The sequence below is a fragment of the Bubalus kerabau genome, chromosome 19, assembly GCF_029407905.1.
Source record: "Bubalus kerabau isolate K-KA32 ecotype Philippines breed swamp buffalo chromosome 19, PCC_UOA_SB_1v2, whole genome shotgun sequence".
NCBI lineage: Eukaryota > Metazoa > Chordata > Mammalia > Artiodactyla > Bovidae > Bubalus > Bubalus kerabau.
The window spans coordinates 22,585,496-22,604,784 of NC_073642.1; the positions used below are offsets into that span (position 1 = coordinate 22,585,496).

The following is a 19,289-nucleotide window of genomic DNA, read 5'->3' on the forward strand; positions in this document are numbered from 1 at the left end:
ATATCTGCAGTAAACACAACTGTTAGATTGACCTTGTCAACAGAACTTTTAGGAATGAAAGCTACAATAGCCAAAATTCAGAATTCAACAAATAGACTTTGTAGAACAGTAGACTGTTCAGGTGCTCAGTCGTGTCCAACTCTGCAACCCCATGGACTATACAGTATACCAGGCTCCTCTGTCCTCCACTGTCTCCTAGAGTTTGCTCAAATTCATGTCCACTGAGTCAGTGATGTTATCTAACTATTTCATCCTCTGCCACACCCTTCTTTTGCTTTCTATCCTTCCCAGCATCAGGGTCTTCTGCAATGAGTCAGCTCTTAGCATCAGGTGACCAAAGTACTGGAGCTTCAGCATCAGTCTTTCCAATGAATATTCAGGGTTGATTTCCTTTAGGATTGACTGGTTTGATCTTCTTGCAGTCCAAGGGACTCTCTAGAATCTTCTCCAGCACCAAATTCAAAAGTACAGATTATTCAGTGATAAGCCTTCTTCTTCATGGTACAGCTCTCACATCTGTACATGACTACCAGAAAAACCAGACTATACACTGTTTGTCATAGCTTTCCTTCCAAGGAGCAAGCAGCTTAAATTTGTGGCTGCAATCACCGTCCACAATGATTTTGGAGCCCAAGAAAATATAATCTGTCATTGCTTCCACTTTTCCCCCTTCTATTCATCATGAACCGATGGGACCGGATGCCATGATCTTAGTTTTCTGAATGCTGAGTTTCAAGCCAGCTTTTTCACTCTCCTTTTCACCCTCATTAAGAGGCTCTTTAGTTCCTCTTTGCTTTCTGTCACTAGAGTGGTATCATCTACATATCTAAAGTTATTGATATTTCTCCCAGCAATCTTGATTCCAGCTTGTGAGTCATCCAGCCAGCACTTTGCATGATGCACTCTGTATATAAGTTAGATAAGCAGGGTGACAATATACAGCCTTGATGTATTCCTTTCCCAATTTTGAACCAGTACACTGTTTCAGTAGACAACACAGAGCTGAAGAAGAGGAAATTAGTAACCTGAGGGGAAAACCAGAAGAAAGTGTCCAGGATTTGTCTCCATGGATTTCTCACACTCCTGCATGGTCCAAGCCTTCTGAGCAAAGGACATGTTAAGTAGCAAATGGCCTTGGTGGCTGTACCCCTCTGGAGGAATTTGGGGTCACACACTCCCCAGAGACATCTCACAGTAGCAAAGATAAAGCCCTTTCTTTTCTCTCCCTGGAGACGTTTCCCTACATTCAGGATAATAAACCTCAAGGTCCCTTCCTCTCTCAGCCAGGGGAGATTTACCTACATCTCAAGGTAAAAAGTAATCTCTCTGGAAGATATGCCAGAAACCCTCAAGTGCTCACAGTCTCTGAATTTTGGGGCTCCTTTCCTGGGATGCACACAACTGTATGCACAGGTATCATGTAGCTCTTATCACATCGCCTTGTAGGAATTAGGGTGCAGGGAACGGATGCAAGGTATTGCTATAATAAACCACCTGTAGCCCTCACCCAGGTGTCCTGTGTCATCAGTACATGTGTAAGCATCTCTGAATGTGTCTGGCTAACTTGTGAGCTGGAAAACAGGGTAAAACTTAAGATCCTTCATAGTTTCTGACTTAATAGATGCATACACAGAATGATAAAGAAAACAGATGGAAAATATGAGAAGTTAAAAGGCATGGAAGATAGAGTAAGAAAGTCTAACATAAATCTAGCTCCAGAAAGAGGAGAAACTGGGGCAGAATATTTGAAAACATAACAGCTGGAACGTTTCCAGAATGAATGACACAAATCTTCAGATTCAAGAAAGGAAACATATTCCGAGCAAGACAGATAAAAATAAATCCATACCAAAATATATCAATTGCAAAATTTGTGGGGTGTTTTTTTCCCCCTTTTCTTTTTTGGCTATACCAAGCAGCTTATGGGATTTTAGTTCTGCAACCAGTGATTGAACCTGGGCCCTGGCATTGAAAGTATAGAGTCCTAACCACTGGACTGCCAGGGACTTCCCCTAATCATACAATACTTGGATAGACTTTTGGATAGATTTCTCTTCAATAAAATTGGAAATCATAAGACAGTGGAATAGAACACAACATTATAAATCTATACTTCCGACAATAACAGTGGATTGATTAATATCTTTCAATCTGCTGAAAGTAAGCAAGGACTCTTTTCCTAGCAAAAACATCGTTCAAAAATTGAGATTGAATTGTAAATTACATCACAATAAGGCTGTTATTTTTTAAACTGGCTATAATGAAAGAAGGAAATGGAACCCACTCCATTTGGCAACCCCCTCCAGTACTCTTGCCTGGAAAACCCAAGGACAGAGGAGCACAACTGAGCAACTTCACTTTCACTTTTCATAATTAAAGAAACATAGTATTGGTGAGGATGTGAAGTGAAATCCTTATCCACTGCTGGCGGGAATGTAAAATGGTGCAGTTACTTTAGAAAACAGTCTGGCAGTTCCTCAAAAAGTTAAACACTGAGTTATCATACGATCCGGCAACTCCACTGCTAGATATACACTCAAAAAAGCTGAAAACAGGTATTCGAACAAATACTTGTATCTGAATGCTTATTGGGGCATTATTTATAATAGCCCCAAACTAGAAACCACCCAAATGCCCATCAACTGATGAATGAATGGATAAAGGAAATGTGGGTAACCATATAATGGAATATTACTTGGTCATACAAAGGAATGTAGTACCGATAAAGGCTACAATGATGATGAACCTTGAACTACTAAGCTAAGAGAAAGAAGCCAGGCACAAGGAACAACATATGGTATGACCCCATTTATATGACATGTCGAAAATAAGCAAACCTATAGAGTAATTAGTGATTGCCGGGGGCAGGGGTGCTGGTTAGATTGTGGTTTGATGGCTAGGGGTGTGGTGTTTTTCTTTGGGCTGACAAAGCTGTTCTAAGATTCCGTGTGACAAATGCTGCACCGGTGATACACTAAAAGCCTCAGAATTCTATACTTAAAATGGTTGAATTTTACAGTGTGTGAGTTATATCTAACAAAGTTGTTATTTAAAAGTCAAGACAGGGGACTTCCCTGGTGGTCCAGTGGTTAAAACTTCGCCTTCCAATGTAGGGGGTACAGGGTTGCTCCCCCGTCAGGAAGCTGAGATCCCATGTGCCTGGTGGTCAAAAAACTAGAACACAGACAACAGGAACAATATTGTAACAAACTCAATACAGACTTGAAAAAAAAAATGGTCCACATTAAAAAAAAAAAATCTTTAAAAAATAGTCAAGGCAAAATAAAGGTATTTTCAGACAATCAAAAACCAAGAGTTTACCACCAGCAGACTCTCATTAGATGCAATTCTGAAGGATGTACTTTCATGAAGCAGAAAAGTGAGCCTGGATGGATGACAGCTAGACTGAAGGACAAAGAAAGTGGCGGACATTTGGTTAAACCTATGCAAACCTTGACTGTACAAAATAACAGTGTCCAGTGGGGTTAAAAAAATAGGTAAAACACCCAACAATAGATAACCCATAAATGAGGGAGGCAAAGACAGTGAATGTGTTCCAAGGCCCTTGTACTGTCTGTGAGGAGTGTAATAAGCGTTGATAAGCTTAAAACTTTGAGAGCATAAATATGCATTTGCACTTTCTAGGGTAACTACCAAAGAACAAAAGCAGAGTATGTAACTTAAAATCTAGAAGGGAAAAATGATTAAAAACAAACAAACAAAAAAACTTTCAACTGTAAGAAAGCTACATAAAAGAGGAGAAAAATAATACAAAGAAAAAATAAGGTAGTAGATTTAAATCTAAAAATTTATAAATTATAATGTAAACAGACTGTCTTGATTAAAAGATTACAATCTGAATAAACGGTATCTAATACTTGCAGATTATTAGAGTCACATGTAAAAAATTAGGTGTACAGGAAGGTTGAAAGTAAGAAGATGGAAAAAATATACAAAAACTGACCAAAAAAAGCTGATGGCTATATTCATATCAAAGAAAATAAATTTTAAGACATAAAGCTTCAGTAGAGATAAAGAATATAATGATAAAGAATTCAATTCACCAGGAAGATTCACTACTTTAAATTGGTATGGCTCATAAAATAACTGCAAAAATACATGCAGCAAAACTGATAGAATGACAAGAAACAGAAAAAAGCCTGTAATTATAGATTTAAAATTAGCGCTTTGTAAATGACAGAACAAGTAACTAAACAATCAGTAACAATCCAGAAATCTGAATAACACAAACTTGACAACTACACCATGTACACTTTTCAAGAACAGACATTTATAAAAACCAACCCTGTACTGGGTCACAAGGCAAGTCTCAACAAATTTCAAAGGACTGACATAATAATGACATGCTTCCAACCAATTGTAATTAAGCCAGAAATCAGCAATAAAAAGATAACCAGGAAAAAAAAAACTGTTTTCATATCCATTGATGATTCATACCTGAAGAAATAATATGGTTATATAATGAAGGTTTTTCTAATCCCATTCTTTAGCAGTTGGCATTACCACTTAGTAGTTGGCATTCCACTATCAAGAACTTTCCTGTCTCCCCTATTTGTTTTCTATCAGTAAAGATTCTTCATTTATTCAGTGGGTTGTAATCTATCCTGTCATTATTTATGTTGATGCTCTAATTGTTTCATATATGGATTATATATATATAGATTCTGAACTGGGGGAAAGGGAGCAGGAGTGAGGCATGACACCAGGGCATGCAGAGACTTTTGGGAGAGATGGGTATGTTCGCTAACCCGATTGTGGTGATGATATATGTATCAAAGCTGATCAAATCATAACTCAAATGTGTGCAGTTTATTATAGGTCAACAAAACAGCTTCAAAAAAGGCAAACTCAAGGAGCATCTCTAGAAGACTGAATTTTACTTCACTCTAGCTGTTTGATAACACTTGGGGCTTCCCTGGTGGCTCAGTGATAAAAGAATCTGCCTGCAATGCAGGAGACGAGGGTTCGATCCCTGGGTCAGGAAGATCCCCTGGAGGAGGAAATGGCAGTATTCTGTCCTGGGAAATCCCATGGACAGAGAAGCCTGGCAGCCTACAGTCCATGGGGTTGCAAAGTGTCAGACACAACTGAGCACGAGCATAAGAGAGAGATGACTAAATCAATAATAGTAATATGAAGCACCTAATAAGATGTTTTTGAAGTTTCCCTTCATTGGTCTGAAACAATTTATTAGCATTGTGGTGACCTAGACTTTTGAAGTTTAGTAGAATTTTCCCTATGAAACCATTTGGACCTAATGCTTTTTGTTTTCAATGAAATGGTTCTTTCAAAACTCTGTTTATCCTATGGAAATTGAGCTATTTAACTTGTAATCTTTATGAGGATCCATTTTATCAAATTCTATTTCTCTACCCATTTCAGATGGTGACTGCAGCTATGAAATTAAAAGACGCTTACTGCTTGGAAAAATAGTTATGACCAACCTAGACAGCATATTAAAAAGCACAGACATTACTTTGCCACAAAGGTTCATCTAGTCAAAGCTATGGTTTTTCCAGTAGTCATGTATGGATGTGAGAGCTGGACTATAAAGAAAGCTGAGCACCGAAAAATTGATGCTTTTGAACCATGGTGTTGGAAAAGACTCTTGAGAGTCCCTTGGACTGCAAGGAGATCCAACCAGTCCATCCTAAAGAAGATGAGTCCTGAGTGTTCATTGGAAGGACTGATGTTGAAGTTGAAACTCCAATACTTTGGCCACCTGATGTGAAGAGCTGACTCATCTGAAAAGACCTTGATGCTGGGAAATATTGAAGGCAGGAGAAGAAGGGGACGACAGAGAATGAGATGGTTGGATGGCATCACCGACTCAATGGACATGAGTTTGAGTAAACTCCGGGAGCTGGTGATGGACAGGGAGGCCTGGTGTGCTGCAGTCCATGGGGTTGCAAATAGTCAGACACGACAGAGCATCTGATCTGAACTGAACCCATTTCATATAAATATTCAAATATGTTTAGAGGTATGCCAATTAATCTCATCAGTTCAGTTCCGTTCAGTTCAGTCGCTCAGTCATGTCCGACTCTTTGTGACCCCATGAATTGCAGCATGCCAGGCCTCCCTGTCCATCACCAACTCCCAGAGTCTCTTTTCCATCAGTGAGTTTTTCCCCACTTGTCATTTTGTATTTGCAATTTCCCCCTATTTTCTTTAATTTTTAAATCTTGATTTATTTTGGCTGCACTGGGTCTTTGTTGCAGCAGGTGGGCTTTCTCGCGTTGGGGTGAACAGAGGCTATCCTCCTTGCGGTGCGTGGGCTTCTCATTGCAGTGGCTTCTCTTGTTGAGGAGCATGGGCTCCAGGCATGTAGTAGTAGTTCCAGGGCTGGGGCTCAGTAGTTGTGGCGCACTGATTAGTTGCTCTGTGGCATGTAGGATCTTCCCAGACTAGGGATCAAACCTGTGTCTCCTGCATTGGCAGGCAGATTCTTAACCACTGGACCACGGGGGAAGCCCAATTCCCCCATCTATTTTCTTAAGTTAGGCAGTAGTTTGCTAGTTTGCTAAATTTTTCAAGATACAAGATTTTGATTGATTAATCAATCATGTCTTCCAGTTCTCTAACTCACTCATTTCTGTCTCTGTCTTTATTATATTTTTGTCTCTTGTGCTTTCATTTGGTTTACTTTGTTGTCCTTTTTCTAAACTTTCCAAGCTTGCAATTTAGCTCATCTATTTTCTTTCCTTCATTTATAATGGCTTTAAAGCTATAAATTCCCCCCTTCATCACTTCATTATATGTGTCTTACAGAATCTGATTTGTTGTTTTTATTTCATTAATTTTCAAGAATCCTTTATTTCTATCTGTATTTCCCTTCTATCCGACAGTATGTTAATAGAAAGTTTTTAATTTTCTAGATGAAGAGCCTTTGCCTTTTTAAAAAAAAAAAATTCTAAATTTCTAGTTTTGTTGTACAATGACAAGAACAGTTCAAAATATTTGTACTTTTGAGGAAATACTAATGTTTTCTTTGTGACCAAACATATTGCAAAAATTAAAAAAGGGAGAAATTTCACTGAAAACAGTTGCAAAGTCTTGAAGGGGGTGCTCTCCTCACATGTATCTTCTTTCATAGCTTGCTTTACGTTCCTGGGCAGGAAGCTTACTTTATCACCTGATTTTCTCCTTGTTAAGCAACAGCGCAGTCGATGAGATCTGCAACTCAGCCACTCTGAACTCTTGCTTTCCTCCAATGGTCTTGGGTTCAGAGTATCCCTTTCCAACTTCTTTTTCCATATGAAGTAAGGTTGTTCTCCTATGTTCTCTGGGCTTACCTGTGGTTTGCTATAGTTTGCATGTCCTAAATTGCAATTCCTCTGCCATTCCTGAATAAGTTCATTTTGCCAGTAAAATAACAATTTTATTTTTTAGGTTGATAACATGAACTATTTTTATGAATATAAAATGCACACTTGAGTAGATACATTATTACTGGACTAATCCTACAATTTTCCCATAAAAATTACTTTAATTTTTCAAAGTAAAAAAAAAAGAGAAAGAGAAAGGAGGAAAGAGATCCAGGAAATCCTTATGTTTGGAAATAAAGGAATATACTTATTAAAAAAGCATGCATCAAATAAGATAACAGAGTGGGCATACAATAATGAAAGTTTACCTATAAAAAACTTGTGCTCTGCAACTAAAGATGCAATTACAGGGAAATGCACAGCCTTAACTATTCTATCTCATATGTTTTTCATCTTCACAAATGAAAAACAAAATAAGTCCAATGAACATAGAAAGAAGAAAATTATAAAGAGCCAAAATAATGAACAAATAATAGAGTCAGTAAACAAGGTTTGTTCTGTGAAAAGACTTATGAAAAACAAGAGAAAAGGCATGCATAACTCACTATCAGGACTAAAAGAAGAAACTCAATCACATATAATATAGACATTAAAATATAATAAGAGGTTGTTATGAACAACTTTGAGCCAGTGAAATTTAAAATTTAGATGAAAGGGACAAATTTCTTTACAAACATAGTTATCAAAACTCATTCAAAAAGACAGAAAGCCTACAGCCTTACAATTAAAGAAATATCTGTGGTTAAAAATCTACCCATAAAGATACTACCAACACCCAAGAGCTGGTGAATTCTTCTAAGCATTTATGACAATAAAATATTCTAATTTTAAAATACTTTACTTAAAATTCCAAATTTTAGAATGATTCAAAAGTACAGAAAGACTGAACCTCCCAACTCTATGAAATTAGCATAATTTTGGTACAGAATTCTGCAAGGGCAGTTAACAAGAAAAATTACAAGTCAATTCTCATGCATGAATGTAGCCACAAAAAATCCCAAACAATATGTTAGCAAACCAAATCTAGTCATGTATAAAATATATTATGACCAAGCCGCACTGTTTCAGGAATGCATGGCTGGCAACATTAATAAATCAAATTATTAAAGCAGAAGAATCTTATGATTTTTCTCAAGAGCTGCAGAATAAGCATATGGTAAAATCAAATAAATATCCATTCACAATGAGATCCATTCTTTATGAAAACTCTTATCAAAGAAGGAATAAAAGGGAACTTCCCTAACCCTAGAGGGGATATACAATTAAAAAATAAATAAGCCTCTATCCAGTGGGATGAAATTTAGAAAGCTTTTCCTTTTAGATCAGGAACACTACAGAGATGCCCACTCTCACTGCTTCCATACGATGTGCACTGGAAGTTTAAGCCAAAGCAGCACAGCAAGAACAGTAAACAAACAGTACAGGAGGACTGGAAAGAAGCAAGAACATTAACATTCACAAATGATACAACTGTGTATACAGAAGGACTAGGAGATCTTCAGATTAATGGAGGGGGAAAGCCTCAAGAAGATGTAAAGGGCAAGGAAACAGATTCTTCCCTAGAGGTTCCAGAAAGGAACACAGGGAACACCAATACCTTGATTTTAGCCTGAGACCCATTCAACTTTGGGACTATAGACTGTAAGATAATAAATCTGTGTTGTTTCAAGCCACTGAATTTGTGGTTACTTGTTACAGCAGAAAACAAATGCAGTGAGTTTAGGCAGACTGTCAGTATACAAAAATTAATTCTATTTTTATATATCACCAATAAACAGAACATTTCAGAAAGCTTACCATTTACAATGGCATAAAAATTTTAAAGTCCAAAAAATAAATCTTCCAAACTATGTCTATGATTCTGTTCAGAAAATTATAAATAATTATTAAGAGAAATTAAGGACTAATCAAAGGACTCTTTGAGACCCCATGGAATTCTCCAGGCAAGAATACTGGAGTGAGTTGCCATGCCCTTCACCAGGGACTCTTCCCGACCCAGGGGTCAAACCCAGGTCTCCTGCATTGCAGGCAGATTCCTTACCGTTTGAGCTACCTGGGAAGCCCACAAGGAGTAAACAAATATTTGAATCATAGTCATGACTGGAAGACAACAACACTATCAAGATGCCCATTCTCCCCAAACTGATGTATAACTTCATGCAACTCTAATCAAAATTCTATTTTTTTCCCTTGAAGGAATTTAATAGATGAATGTATAGTTTATATGGTGATACAAAATTCCAAAAATAGCCAAGACACTCTTGAAGACCTACAGGGTCAGAAGACTAGTGCCAGCAGACATATGAGGACTTACTAAAAACCTACTTTAAAAACAGTGAGATACTGATGCAAGGATAGGCAAATAGATCAGTTTCTCTGGTCTAAAGAGACTAAAGACTCCACAAGCAAGGCAATACACAGACACTTAATTGATGACAAAAGTGGCGCTGCAGAACGCTAGGGAAGGAGTCTTTCAGTAGATGGGGCCGGGCACTGGATATCTACATGAGAAGAAATGAAATTTAAACACTACTTTACTCCACACACATAAATCATTTTCAAGTGAACTACAGCTCTAAATGTAAAGGGCAAAACAATAAAGTTTCTGGAAAAGAATTCAGAATAATTGTATAATCACCAAGAGATTTATCAAACAAGATATAAAAAGCACTAACAAAAAAGATAAAGATAAGAAAAACTGAACTGTCATTTTAATTAAGAATCTTCTGTGTGCCAACTAGTTTAAAATAACTTGCTTGGTGGCTCAGACAGTAAAGAATCTGCCTGTGATATGTGAGACCTGGGTTTGATCCCTGGGTTGGGAAGATCTCCTGGAGAAGGGAATGCCAACTCACTTCAGTATTCTGGCCTGGAGAATTCCATGGACAGAGGAGCCTGGCAGGCTACAGTCCATAGGGTTGCAGAGTCAGACATGACTGAGCGAATTGCACTTTCAGGACCTGACACCTGAAAATAAAGAAAAATAAGATCCTGATTGGGCTTCCCAGGTGGCACAGTGGTCAAGAATCCACCTGCGATGCAGGAGACTCAGGTTAGATCCCTGGGTTGGGAAGATCCCCTGGAGGAGGAAATGGCAACTCACTCCAGTATTCTTGCCTGGGAAATCCCATGGACAGAGGAGCTGGTGGGATACAGTAGAGGGGGTTGCAAAGAGTTGGATACGACTGAAACAAGCACAAGCAAGCAAGCAAGGTCCTGATCAGCACACAAGTTAGGATAATTGTTCTCTTTGGGGATGAGGATGAGACTGGGGCAGAGAGGAGGCTTTTGACGGTGCTAGCAATGTTCTAACCTGGGACATGGGTACAGAGGTGTTTGCTTTGATACATGTCATTAACATGCTGTTGGTGGAGTCCCCAGAGACCACTCCCTCATGTTCAGTGATGAAGGACCCCCAGGCATACAGTCCCAATACACAGCTAACTTTCATTAAAACAGGCGGTAAAGACACACCATCAGATCAGCAAGGGGAAAAGACACGCCAGTCTCTAGGAATCCATGCTGGCTTTACATACTCTCTCCCTCCTAGACAGCATGCTCTCTCTCAAGGAAAGCGTAACTACATGTGCACAATGGCTCTTCCCTAGGGAACTCACCAGAGATGCAATGGTTAGGGTCTTTATCTAGGGCTGGTCACATGGGAACCCTTTAACCCCAAAATGTCAGCTTCTCAGAATGAAAGCAAGTGTTAGTGCCCCACGTAGGCAAAAGGACCTTATTAGCTTAAGAGAGGTTCCAAAAGGTTCCAAGAGTTCCTAGACACCAATCAGGGGGCCAATCTTGCGTGCAGGTCTTTCTAAGGATAATTCTCAGGCCTACTATGTTAACTACTCCCACAAAGCTTATGGGCTTCCCTGGTGGCTCAGCAGTAAAGAATACGCCTGCTAATGGCAGGAGATGCGAGTTCGATCCCTGGTTTGTTAAGATCCCCTAGAGAAGGAAATGGCAACCTACTCCAGTATTTTTGCCTGGGAAATCCCATAGATAGTGCCTGGTGGGCTACAGTCCATGGGGTCACAAAAAAGAGCTGGACATGACTTAGTGACTAAACAACAACACAGTTTATATGGATGTTTTCTGCACTTTTCCCCATGAAATATAATGTATATTATTTCACAGTAGGGTGGAGGAGAGGAACTTAAGAGTTTGGGATTGTACATATTGCTATATTTAAAATGCATAACCATCAAGGACAAACTGTATAACACAGGGAACTCTGCTCAACGTTATGTAACAACCTAAATGGGGAAAGAATTTGAGAAAGAATAGATACATGTGTGTGTATAACTAAATCACTTCACTGAACAACTAAAACTATCACAACACTGTTAATCAACTATACTCCAAGACAAAATAAAAAGTCAAAAAAATTTTCATAATAAAAATGTTTAAAAATAATTGACTAACATTATATTAAATCCACTTTTAAGAGCCACAGATGAGAAGATATCAGCAATATGTATAACAAATAAAAACTATGTGGAATGTAAAAATATCTCCTACAAAACAAGAAAAAGACAACTGCACAGAAAAGACAGAATACTTGAAGAGTCACTTTAAAAAAGAGGAAACAGTCCATAAATACAAGGTGCTCAACTTCATTAATAATCCAGGAACTAAAACCATAAGAAAACACATACACATACTTGACAGGCAAAAAACAAAATCACAGTATCAAATATTAGAAAGGATGTGGGGTAATGAAAAGTCTAATACACGTAGGAGTGCAACCACTTTTGAAGACCATTTGGCTTCAGATCAAAAAGTAAAACCTAAACATACCCTTAGACCCAGTGCTTCTACTCTTAGTTATATACAAACTAAAGAACGTGTGCAGCAGGGAGTATATACAAGAACATTCAGAGCAACATTAATAGCCAAAATCTGAAACCAGCCCAAACGCCATCAAAAGCAGGGTGGATAAACTGAGGCACAATCAGACAACAGAATACTCTATGGCAACAAAATAAGCTTTTATTATAAATCATTAAAAAAATTAGAAAACCTATATCTGCGCCTTCCCTGGTGGGCCGATGGTAAAGATTCAATGCTTTCACTGCAGAGGGCACAGGTGCGATCCCTTAAGCTAATAAGGTCCTTCTGCCTATGTGGGGCACTAACACTTGCTTTCATTCTGAGAAGCTGACATTTTGGGGTTAAAGGGTTCCTATTAGTTATCCCTGGGGGAAGTAATATCCCCCATGCCACAGGGCATGGCCAAAAAATTAAAGAAGAAAAGGAAAACCTGTATCTACAATATGGAAGAGTCTCACAAACGTAACATTGAATCAAAGAAGAAAGACAAAGTAGAAACAAACCATCAAGCCATTTACTGAGTTCAAAACCAGGCAAAACTGAATTAACTGCATTACTTATACGTGCATACATGGGTAAGTTAATAAGAAAATTATTATTATAAAAAACAGGAAAATAGTTATCTCCAGTGTAGGGAGGACGTTATGATGAGGGAAGCACATTTCTGGGGGTACTGATAATGTTACATTTCTTCATCTGGGTGACAGTTACATGTAACTACAGTTTTATCATTATTCTTTACATTTACATAATTTTAATATAAAGTTCAACTCTATATTCTTTATATGTATATATACACACACAATGTGCTTAAAAAATGTATCTACTTTCACACACAAATTTTTTTTGCAAAAACAGCAACAAATAACAAATAAAGCATTAATATTAAAAACACATAAAGCTCCAAAGAACAAATGATCAGGGAGTATAAATACACAGTTAACCAGAATATACACATACAAAATAATCTTATGGAAAAATGTTCAACTTTTCTAATAATTAATACCATGAGACATTTCACACCTATTAAAACAAGAAGGAGAATGGAATACTGTGATAATTTACAAGATAAATGACAACCACAAAGCCTGAGAAGCTACGTGGAATAACTTAAAACTGGGGGAAAAAACAGTAAATTATGAATACACAAAGGTTATTTAGAAATTTTTTTTTTTTTTTTTTAGAAATTTTAAAATTTAAATTTCATGAGAAAATAAAAACAGCTGAAGTGAGTGAAAGACGGATTATGACTGCAAAATTTTTTTCTTGATATTGAGAACATGGTTCATTAAGATATAGGACTTTTTAGATAAAGTAAACTCAATAGTTCCTTGCTATTCTTTAAGAACAAAGTCCCTATGTCATAATGCCAACAACTTCCACTAGCTGATTTTAACTTGTATTTTCACTCTGTGCCAGGGATTGTAGGAAGCACTAGAGGACAGAGATAGGCAAGACATAATTATTGCCCTCAATGAGCTTCTAGACGAGTAGGAAATAGCCATGCCAATAAATAATTATAATGGAATGGGGTAAGTCCTACAATAAAGTCTTTTCTTACAAGTCTTATGACTTCCCAGATGAAGGTAAAATTCAGGAACATCATAGAGCAGCTTTCCAAAGAATACTGAATTGGATCTTGAAGGACAACTGGAACCTTTCAGACAGGGTGGAAGTTGTGCAGAGTAGTCAATGCACTATTTGTGCAAAGACTGGTGTGGACTAGCAAGGGTTAGAGGAGACTGTTCAAAGGCCTCAGGTATCAGGCTACAAGCAATGGAGACCCACAATGGCTTTTCGCATTTTGCTCCCCAAAATACTCTGCAGTTACCCATGGACCTCTTTTTCTATCCTTTCTTCTCTTAAACGGAATAAATACAAAATACAACCCAAGTAACATACAGCTGTAATGCAATCCCATGAAATTTTTCACAGAATTAGAACAAATAATTCTAAAATTCATACAGAATCATAAAAGACCCCAAACTGCCAAAGCAATTGTGAGAAAAAAGAACAAAGCTGGAGGTATTGCTCTTCCAGACTTCTGACTATACTACAAAGCCACAGAAATCAAAACAGCACAGTACTGGCATAAGCACAGACACATAGATCAGTGCACCAGGATAGAGGGCCCAGAAATAAACCCACATACCTGTGATCAATTAATCTATAATAAAGAAGGCAACAATATACAAGGGAGAAGAGTCTCCTCAACAAGTGGTGCTGAGTAAACAAAAAACCCAATTAAAAAATGGGCAGAAGACTTAAACAGACATTTTTCAAAGACATACAGATGGCTAACAAGTACATGAAAAGACGCTCAATACTGCTAATTATGAGAGAAAATGCAAGTCAAAACAATGAGATAACACCTCATAATATCAGTGATATCTGACTCAAGATTTCAGTCAGAATCAGATCAGATCAGATCAGATCATTCGCTCAGTCGTGTCCGACTCTTTGCGACCCCATGAATCGCAGCACGCCAGGCCTCCCTGTCCATCACCAACAGCTGTCATCAAAAAGCCTACAGACAATAAATATAGGAGAGAAAGTGGAGAAAAGAGAACCCTTGTATACTATTGATGGGAATGGTGCAGCCAGCAAGCAAAGCAATATGGAGGGTCCTCAAAAACTGAACTACCATATGATCCAGCAATTCCACTTCTGGGCATATATCTAGAAAAAATGAAAAGACTAATTCAAAAAGATACATGCATCCCAATGTTCATAGCAGCACTATTTACAACAGCCAAAACATCGAAGTAATGCATCAGCAGATGAATGAATAAAAAAGATGTGGTGTATACACACGGCTACGGCTAAGTCACTTCAGTCGTGTCCGACTCTGTGCAACCCCATAGACGGCAGCCCACCAGGCTCCCCCATCCCTGGGATTCTCCAGGCAAAAACGCTGGAGTGGGTTGCCATTTCCTTCTCCAATGCATGAAAGTGAAAAGTGAAAGTGAAGTCGCTCAGTCGTGTTGGACTCTTAGCGACCCCATGGACTGCAGCCTACCAGGCTCTTCTGCCCATGGGATTTTCCAGGCAAGAGTACTGGAGTGGGGTGCCATTGCCTTTTCCAGTGTATACACACACACACAAATAAATAATACTCAGCCATAAAAAAAATGAAATTCCACCATTTGCAGCAATATGGGTGGACTTCGACCATTATCCTGCAATAACATTTAATGGAGTATAATCTGCAAAAATACCGAATTGCTATGCTGTATACCTGAAACAAATACAATACTGTAAATCAACTATACTTCAAAGGAAAATATTACATGTTAAAATATATAGTTAACTAGTGCTAATACTAAGTCGCTTCAGTCATGTTCGACTCTGTGGGACCCCATAGATGGCAGCCCACCAGGCTCCGCCATCCCTGGGATTCTCCAGGCAAGAATACTGGAGTGGGTTGCCATTGCCTTCTCCAAAATACCTACTATCTACATCAAAGGTCTCTCTCCTAACCTTAGAAGTAAATTAGGGCATTACTAACATATGCAAGAAAAATAATAAATTATTGCTTGGAGAGAAAGACAAACAGGTCTATTCCCTGCTGGTCCAGTGGTTAAGACTCTGCACTTTCGTTGCAGGAAAGTGAAAGTGAAGTCGCTCAGTCGTGTCCAACTCTTTGCGACCCCATCCTCCATCCATGGGATTTTCCAGGCAAGAGTATTGGAATGGGTTGCCATTTCCTTCTCCAACTAGTACTACTATATTTAATATAGTGTTTATATTTAATTTTGTACTATATATTTCCTTTAAAAACTTTTTTATTTTAAATATTTCAAACATACAGGAAAGTACAGAAAACAGAACAATTCCCATGTACCCACCAACCAAATTTAAGAATTTCTAAGTTCTGTCCTATTGTTGTTTAGAAGCCCGCCAAGCTCCTGTCCATGAGATTTCCCAGGCAATACTGGAGTAGGTATCTCCAGGGGAATATTCCAGAACCAGAGATCAAACCTGCATTTCCTGTATTGGCAGGCGAATTCTTTACCACAAAGCCACCAAGAAAGTCCAAACTCTATCCTATTTCTCTTTTAAAGGCATAAAACATTTCAGATATATTTAAAATCCTATTCACTTCCCCTATCTTCCTCTCCAGAGACTGTGACTATCCTAAAGTGGATGTGTATAATTTCCCTGCACATTGTTCTTTTACTGCACATCTAACACTACAGTCTTTTTCCAATTTTTAAATCCTGGGTTTCCTCATTAGTAAAATGAAGGCAATAGCTCCCGGTTGCTGGGAGGATGAGAAATATTATGCATAAGGTGGTTATCATGGGGACTGATGCTGAAAATGATTCAAGATCCAGAAATTTCCTTTCCTCCTACTAGACTATAAGTTACTTTTTGACAGTTAGCAGCCTGGCTAACTAAATGTTGTTTCAATTTGTTTCTACTTATTATTTCACACAGACTACTCTGCCTCTCCCTTCTCCAATTTCGGCTCTCTCACCTAGCCTCTCTCACTATATCCCTTAACCTTTTTTTTTTTAATTGAAGTCTAATTGCTTTACAATGTTGAGTTAGTTTCTGCTGTACGATAAAGTGAATCAGTTCCATAAATTGCTCCTTACTCTTGACAGGGGCACAGGAGTGCTATTTATCCACGTTGGTAGCACCAGGAGCTGTCAGGCTGTTGTTTTTCTTCATAACTTGTGGCTGACTCTTTTGCAAACCCATGGACTGTAGCCTGCCAAGCTAAGCCCCTCCATCCATGGGATTTCCCAAGCAAGAATACTGGAGTGGGTTGCCATTTCCTTCTCCAGGGGATCTTCCCAACCTCGGGATCAAATCCACGTCTCCCGCATTGGCAGGAAGATTCTTTACCACCGGGAAGCCCAAGCTGTCAGGTACCTGCTCCATTTCAGGTCACTAGACATCCAAAGTCGCAAGTAATCTAAGGGCAAGTAAGGGGTACATGAAGAATCCCCAGGTTGTACAAGGTGTTTTGGGGTCTGGCAGTTCTTAATTAAAATCCTATCTCTAGCATTTATTCACCAAATGCCCTTTCACAAAGACACTTGTTTGTGCTCTAGTCTCAATGGCTAAAGTGAGAACAATCCTACCTAGTTCTCTGGGTGGTGATAAAAGAACCCTTACTAAGTAGTAAGTACTCTATGAAGCATTTACTGGCATATACAGCATTAAGTCGGTTCAATACTAACAACAACTCCAAGATGTAAAATAGGTCATCTCCTTCATATAAGAAGAAAACTGAGGTACTTTAAGAGTTGGAGAGTCACAGACCTAGTATGTGCAGAGGCTAGCATCTGAACTCAGGAAATCTGATACAGTCTGTGCCCTTAACCATTTCCTTTTGCTGGAGGTAAGTTACATTAAGATATAGGGGTGCTGGGCACGTGGTACACAGCAGACACTCAAAACACCTCTGCCCGGCTCATGATTGTGGAAGGCCATTTAGAAACGTACAATGTTTTGGTTTTCCCTCGGTAGAGAAACGGGGTAGTGCCAGGAATCTAGACAGTGACTGTTCTGTGCCAGGCATCAGGGCAGGCACTGGAGCACACGAACAAGAACATAGTGGGTGCTAGGCCGGCTCTGCCCCCGACGCCCTGGGACAGCCTGGTAAAGTTAGCCCCCGCCCCCGGACCTCTGTTTCCGCATCTGAGGATCTTCTCTCATGCCGCTCGCGGGACTGGAGGACTCCGGACTCTGGCCTAGCCGAACCGAGGGAGACAACGGGAGGAACCGGAGAGGCCTCCCTCTCCATCCGTTGGCCAGATGGCCAGGAACGGAGCTGGGCCAGGCGGACAACCCGTAAGTCGGCGTGTGCGGGAACTCACCTCTCCTACAATCTGGAAGCGGGCGGAACCAGGATCTAAACTGCCCGCGTCGCTGCCACAGCCCCGGGGCCGCGCGCCAGCTCATTTCGCGCCGGAAGCCGACAGATTCCGATTGGCTGCGTCCCGAAGAAGCCGACCAATACTGTCCCTCGGTGGCACCTGTCCCCCGCCCCGTGGGCTGCTGGGGCAGGATCCGCGTACAGGGCCGAGAGGGGCACGTATTCGCAAAGCCCAATCAAAGCCCGGAATTCGAGGTCAGGTGACTACAGTTAATCCCCCGGGCTTCCGGCCTTGGCAGAGTCCTTTGTTTTTAGTGAATTAAAAAGTGTGTTGCAAAAGGCTGTCAGTGAGGAAGGCTCCTGGAACCCGACTGTGGCTGAATTGAAAACCCCCGCGTTTAAGGGGAGCCTGAGATTTTTGAGTTCCCATAGGCCCCGCCAAGGCTCTGCGCCTCGGTCTTTTTGGTTCTGTCTCTGAGACTTTGACTCCTGTCCTCTCCACCTGCTTGGTAACGCTGGCCTCTACCCCACACAGTATGTTCTAAGTGAGCAACTGGAAATTGTCATTGATGGAGAAAAGGGTGTCAAACTCAGATGCATGCAGGGACATGTGCAGTAGCTGAGTGAAAACCCGTGCTGAGGTTCCAGTGATTTTTTCCATCAGGGACTGTAGGCCCTCTGATGCCAGATTTTCTTTATTTCCTAAAGAAAGGAATTTATTTCTCCTTTAAAAAAAAACTGAAAAATCTGTTTCAGTCCTATTTTGTGATTGAAATCTGCTAGGTTTTTTTCCATTTGCTAAAATTAGAGTATAATTGCTTTATAATGTTGTGTTAGTTTCTGCTGTACAACAAAAGTGAATCAGCTGTATGTATACATATATCCCCTCTCTCTTGAATCTCCCTCCTTCATCACTACCCCCACGGCACCCCTCTAGGTCATCACAGAGAACAGAGTTGAGCTCACTATGCTATATAGCAGCTTCCCATTAGCTATCTAAATCTGTTTTTCACATGTTCAGAAACAAAGCCTAATGGGACAATCAGAACACATCGCTGTTGAATTACTCTAGGAAAAAAAGCAAAAGCAGAGTCAGCTAAGCAGACTTTTAATAGCAAAATGATCAAACAGGAAGCAGGATAGGGATAAAGAACAAAGAGTGAATAATTTACCAAAAGAATAAAGCGTTAACTTTTAAATTCAAAGGGTACCACAAGTAGGATCCTCTCTCAGAATTCAATCAAGTTTGACCCTCAGCTGAAATCGCCTAAACC

The 19,289-nt window shown here is 39.5% G+C and overlaps 1 protein-coding gene across 4 annotated transcripts in view; it reads right to left on the bottom strand.

Annotated features, from left to right (window-relative positions):
• BLM (BLM RecQ like helicase) overlaps positions 1-18,174 on the bottom strand; it is a 92,034-nt gene extending 73,860 nt beyond the window's left edge. For 2 of the 4 annotated variants that reach the window (XM_055556763.1, XM_055556764.1), the window contains exon 1: positions 18,017-18,173. Coding sequence is in view for 2 of the 4 variants with exons in the window: in XM_055556765.1 (XP_055412740.1) it covers positions 10,205-10,263 (59 nt within the window). In the remaining 2 variants the exon portion in view is untranslated. Of the gene's footprint in view, positions 1-10,204; positions 10,317-18,016 lie in introns of all 4 variants that reach the window. The other 2 variants (XM_055556765.1, XM_055556762.1) reach the window with 2 other exon arrangements.
• Positions 18,175-19,289: the final 1,115 nt, after the last annotated feature.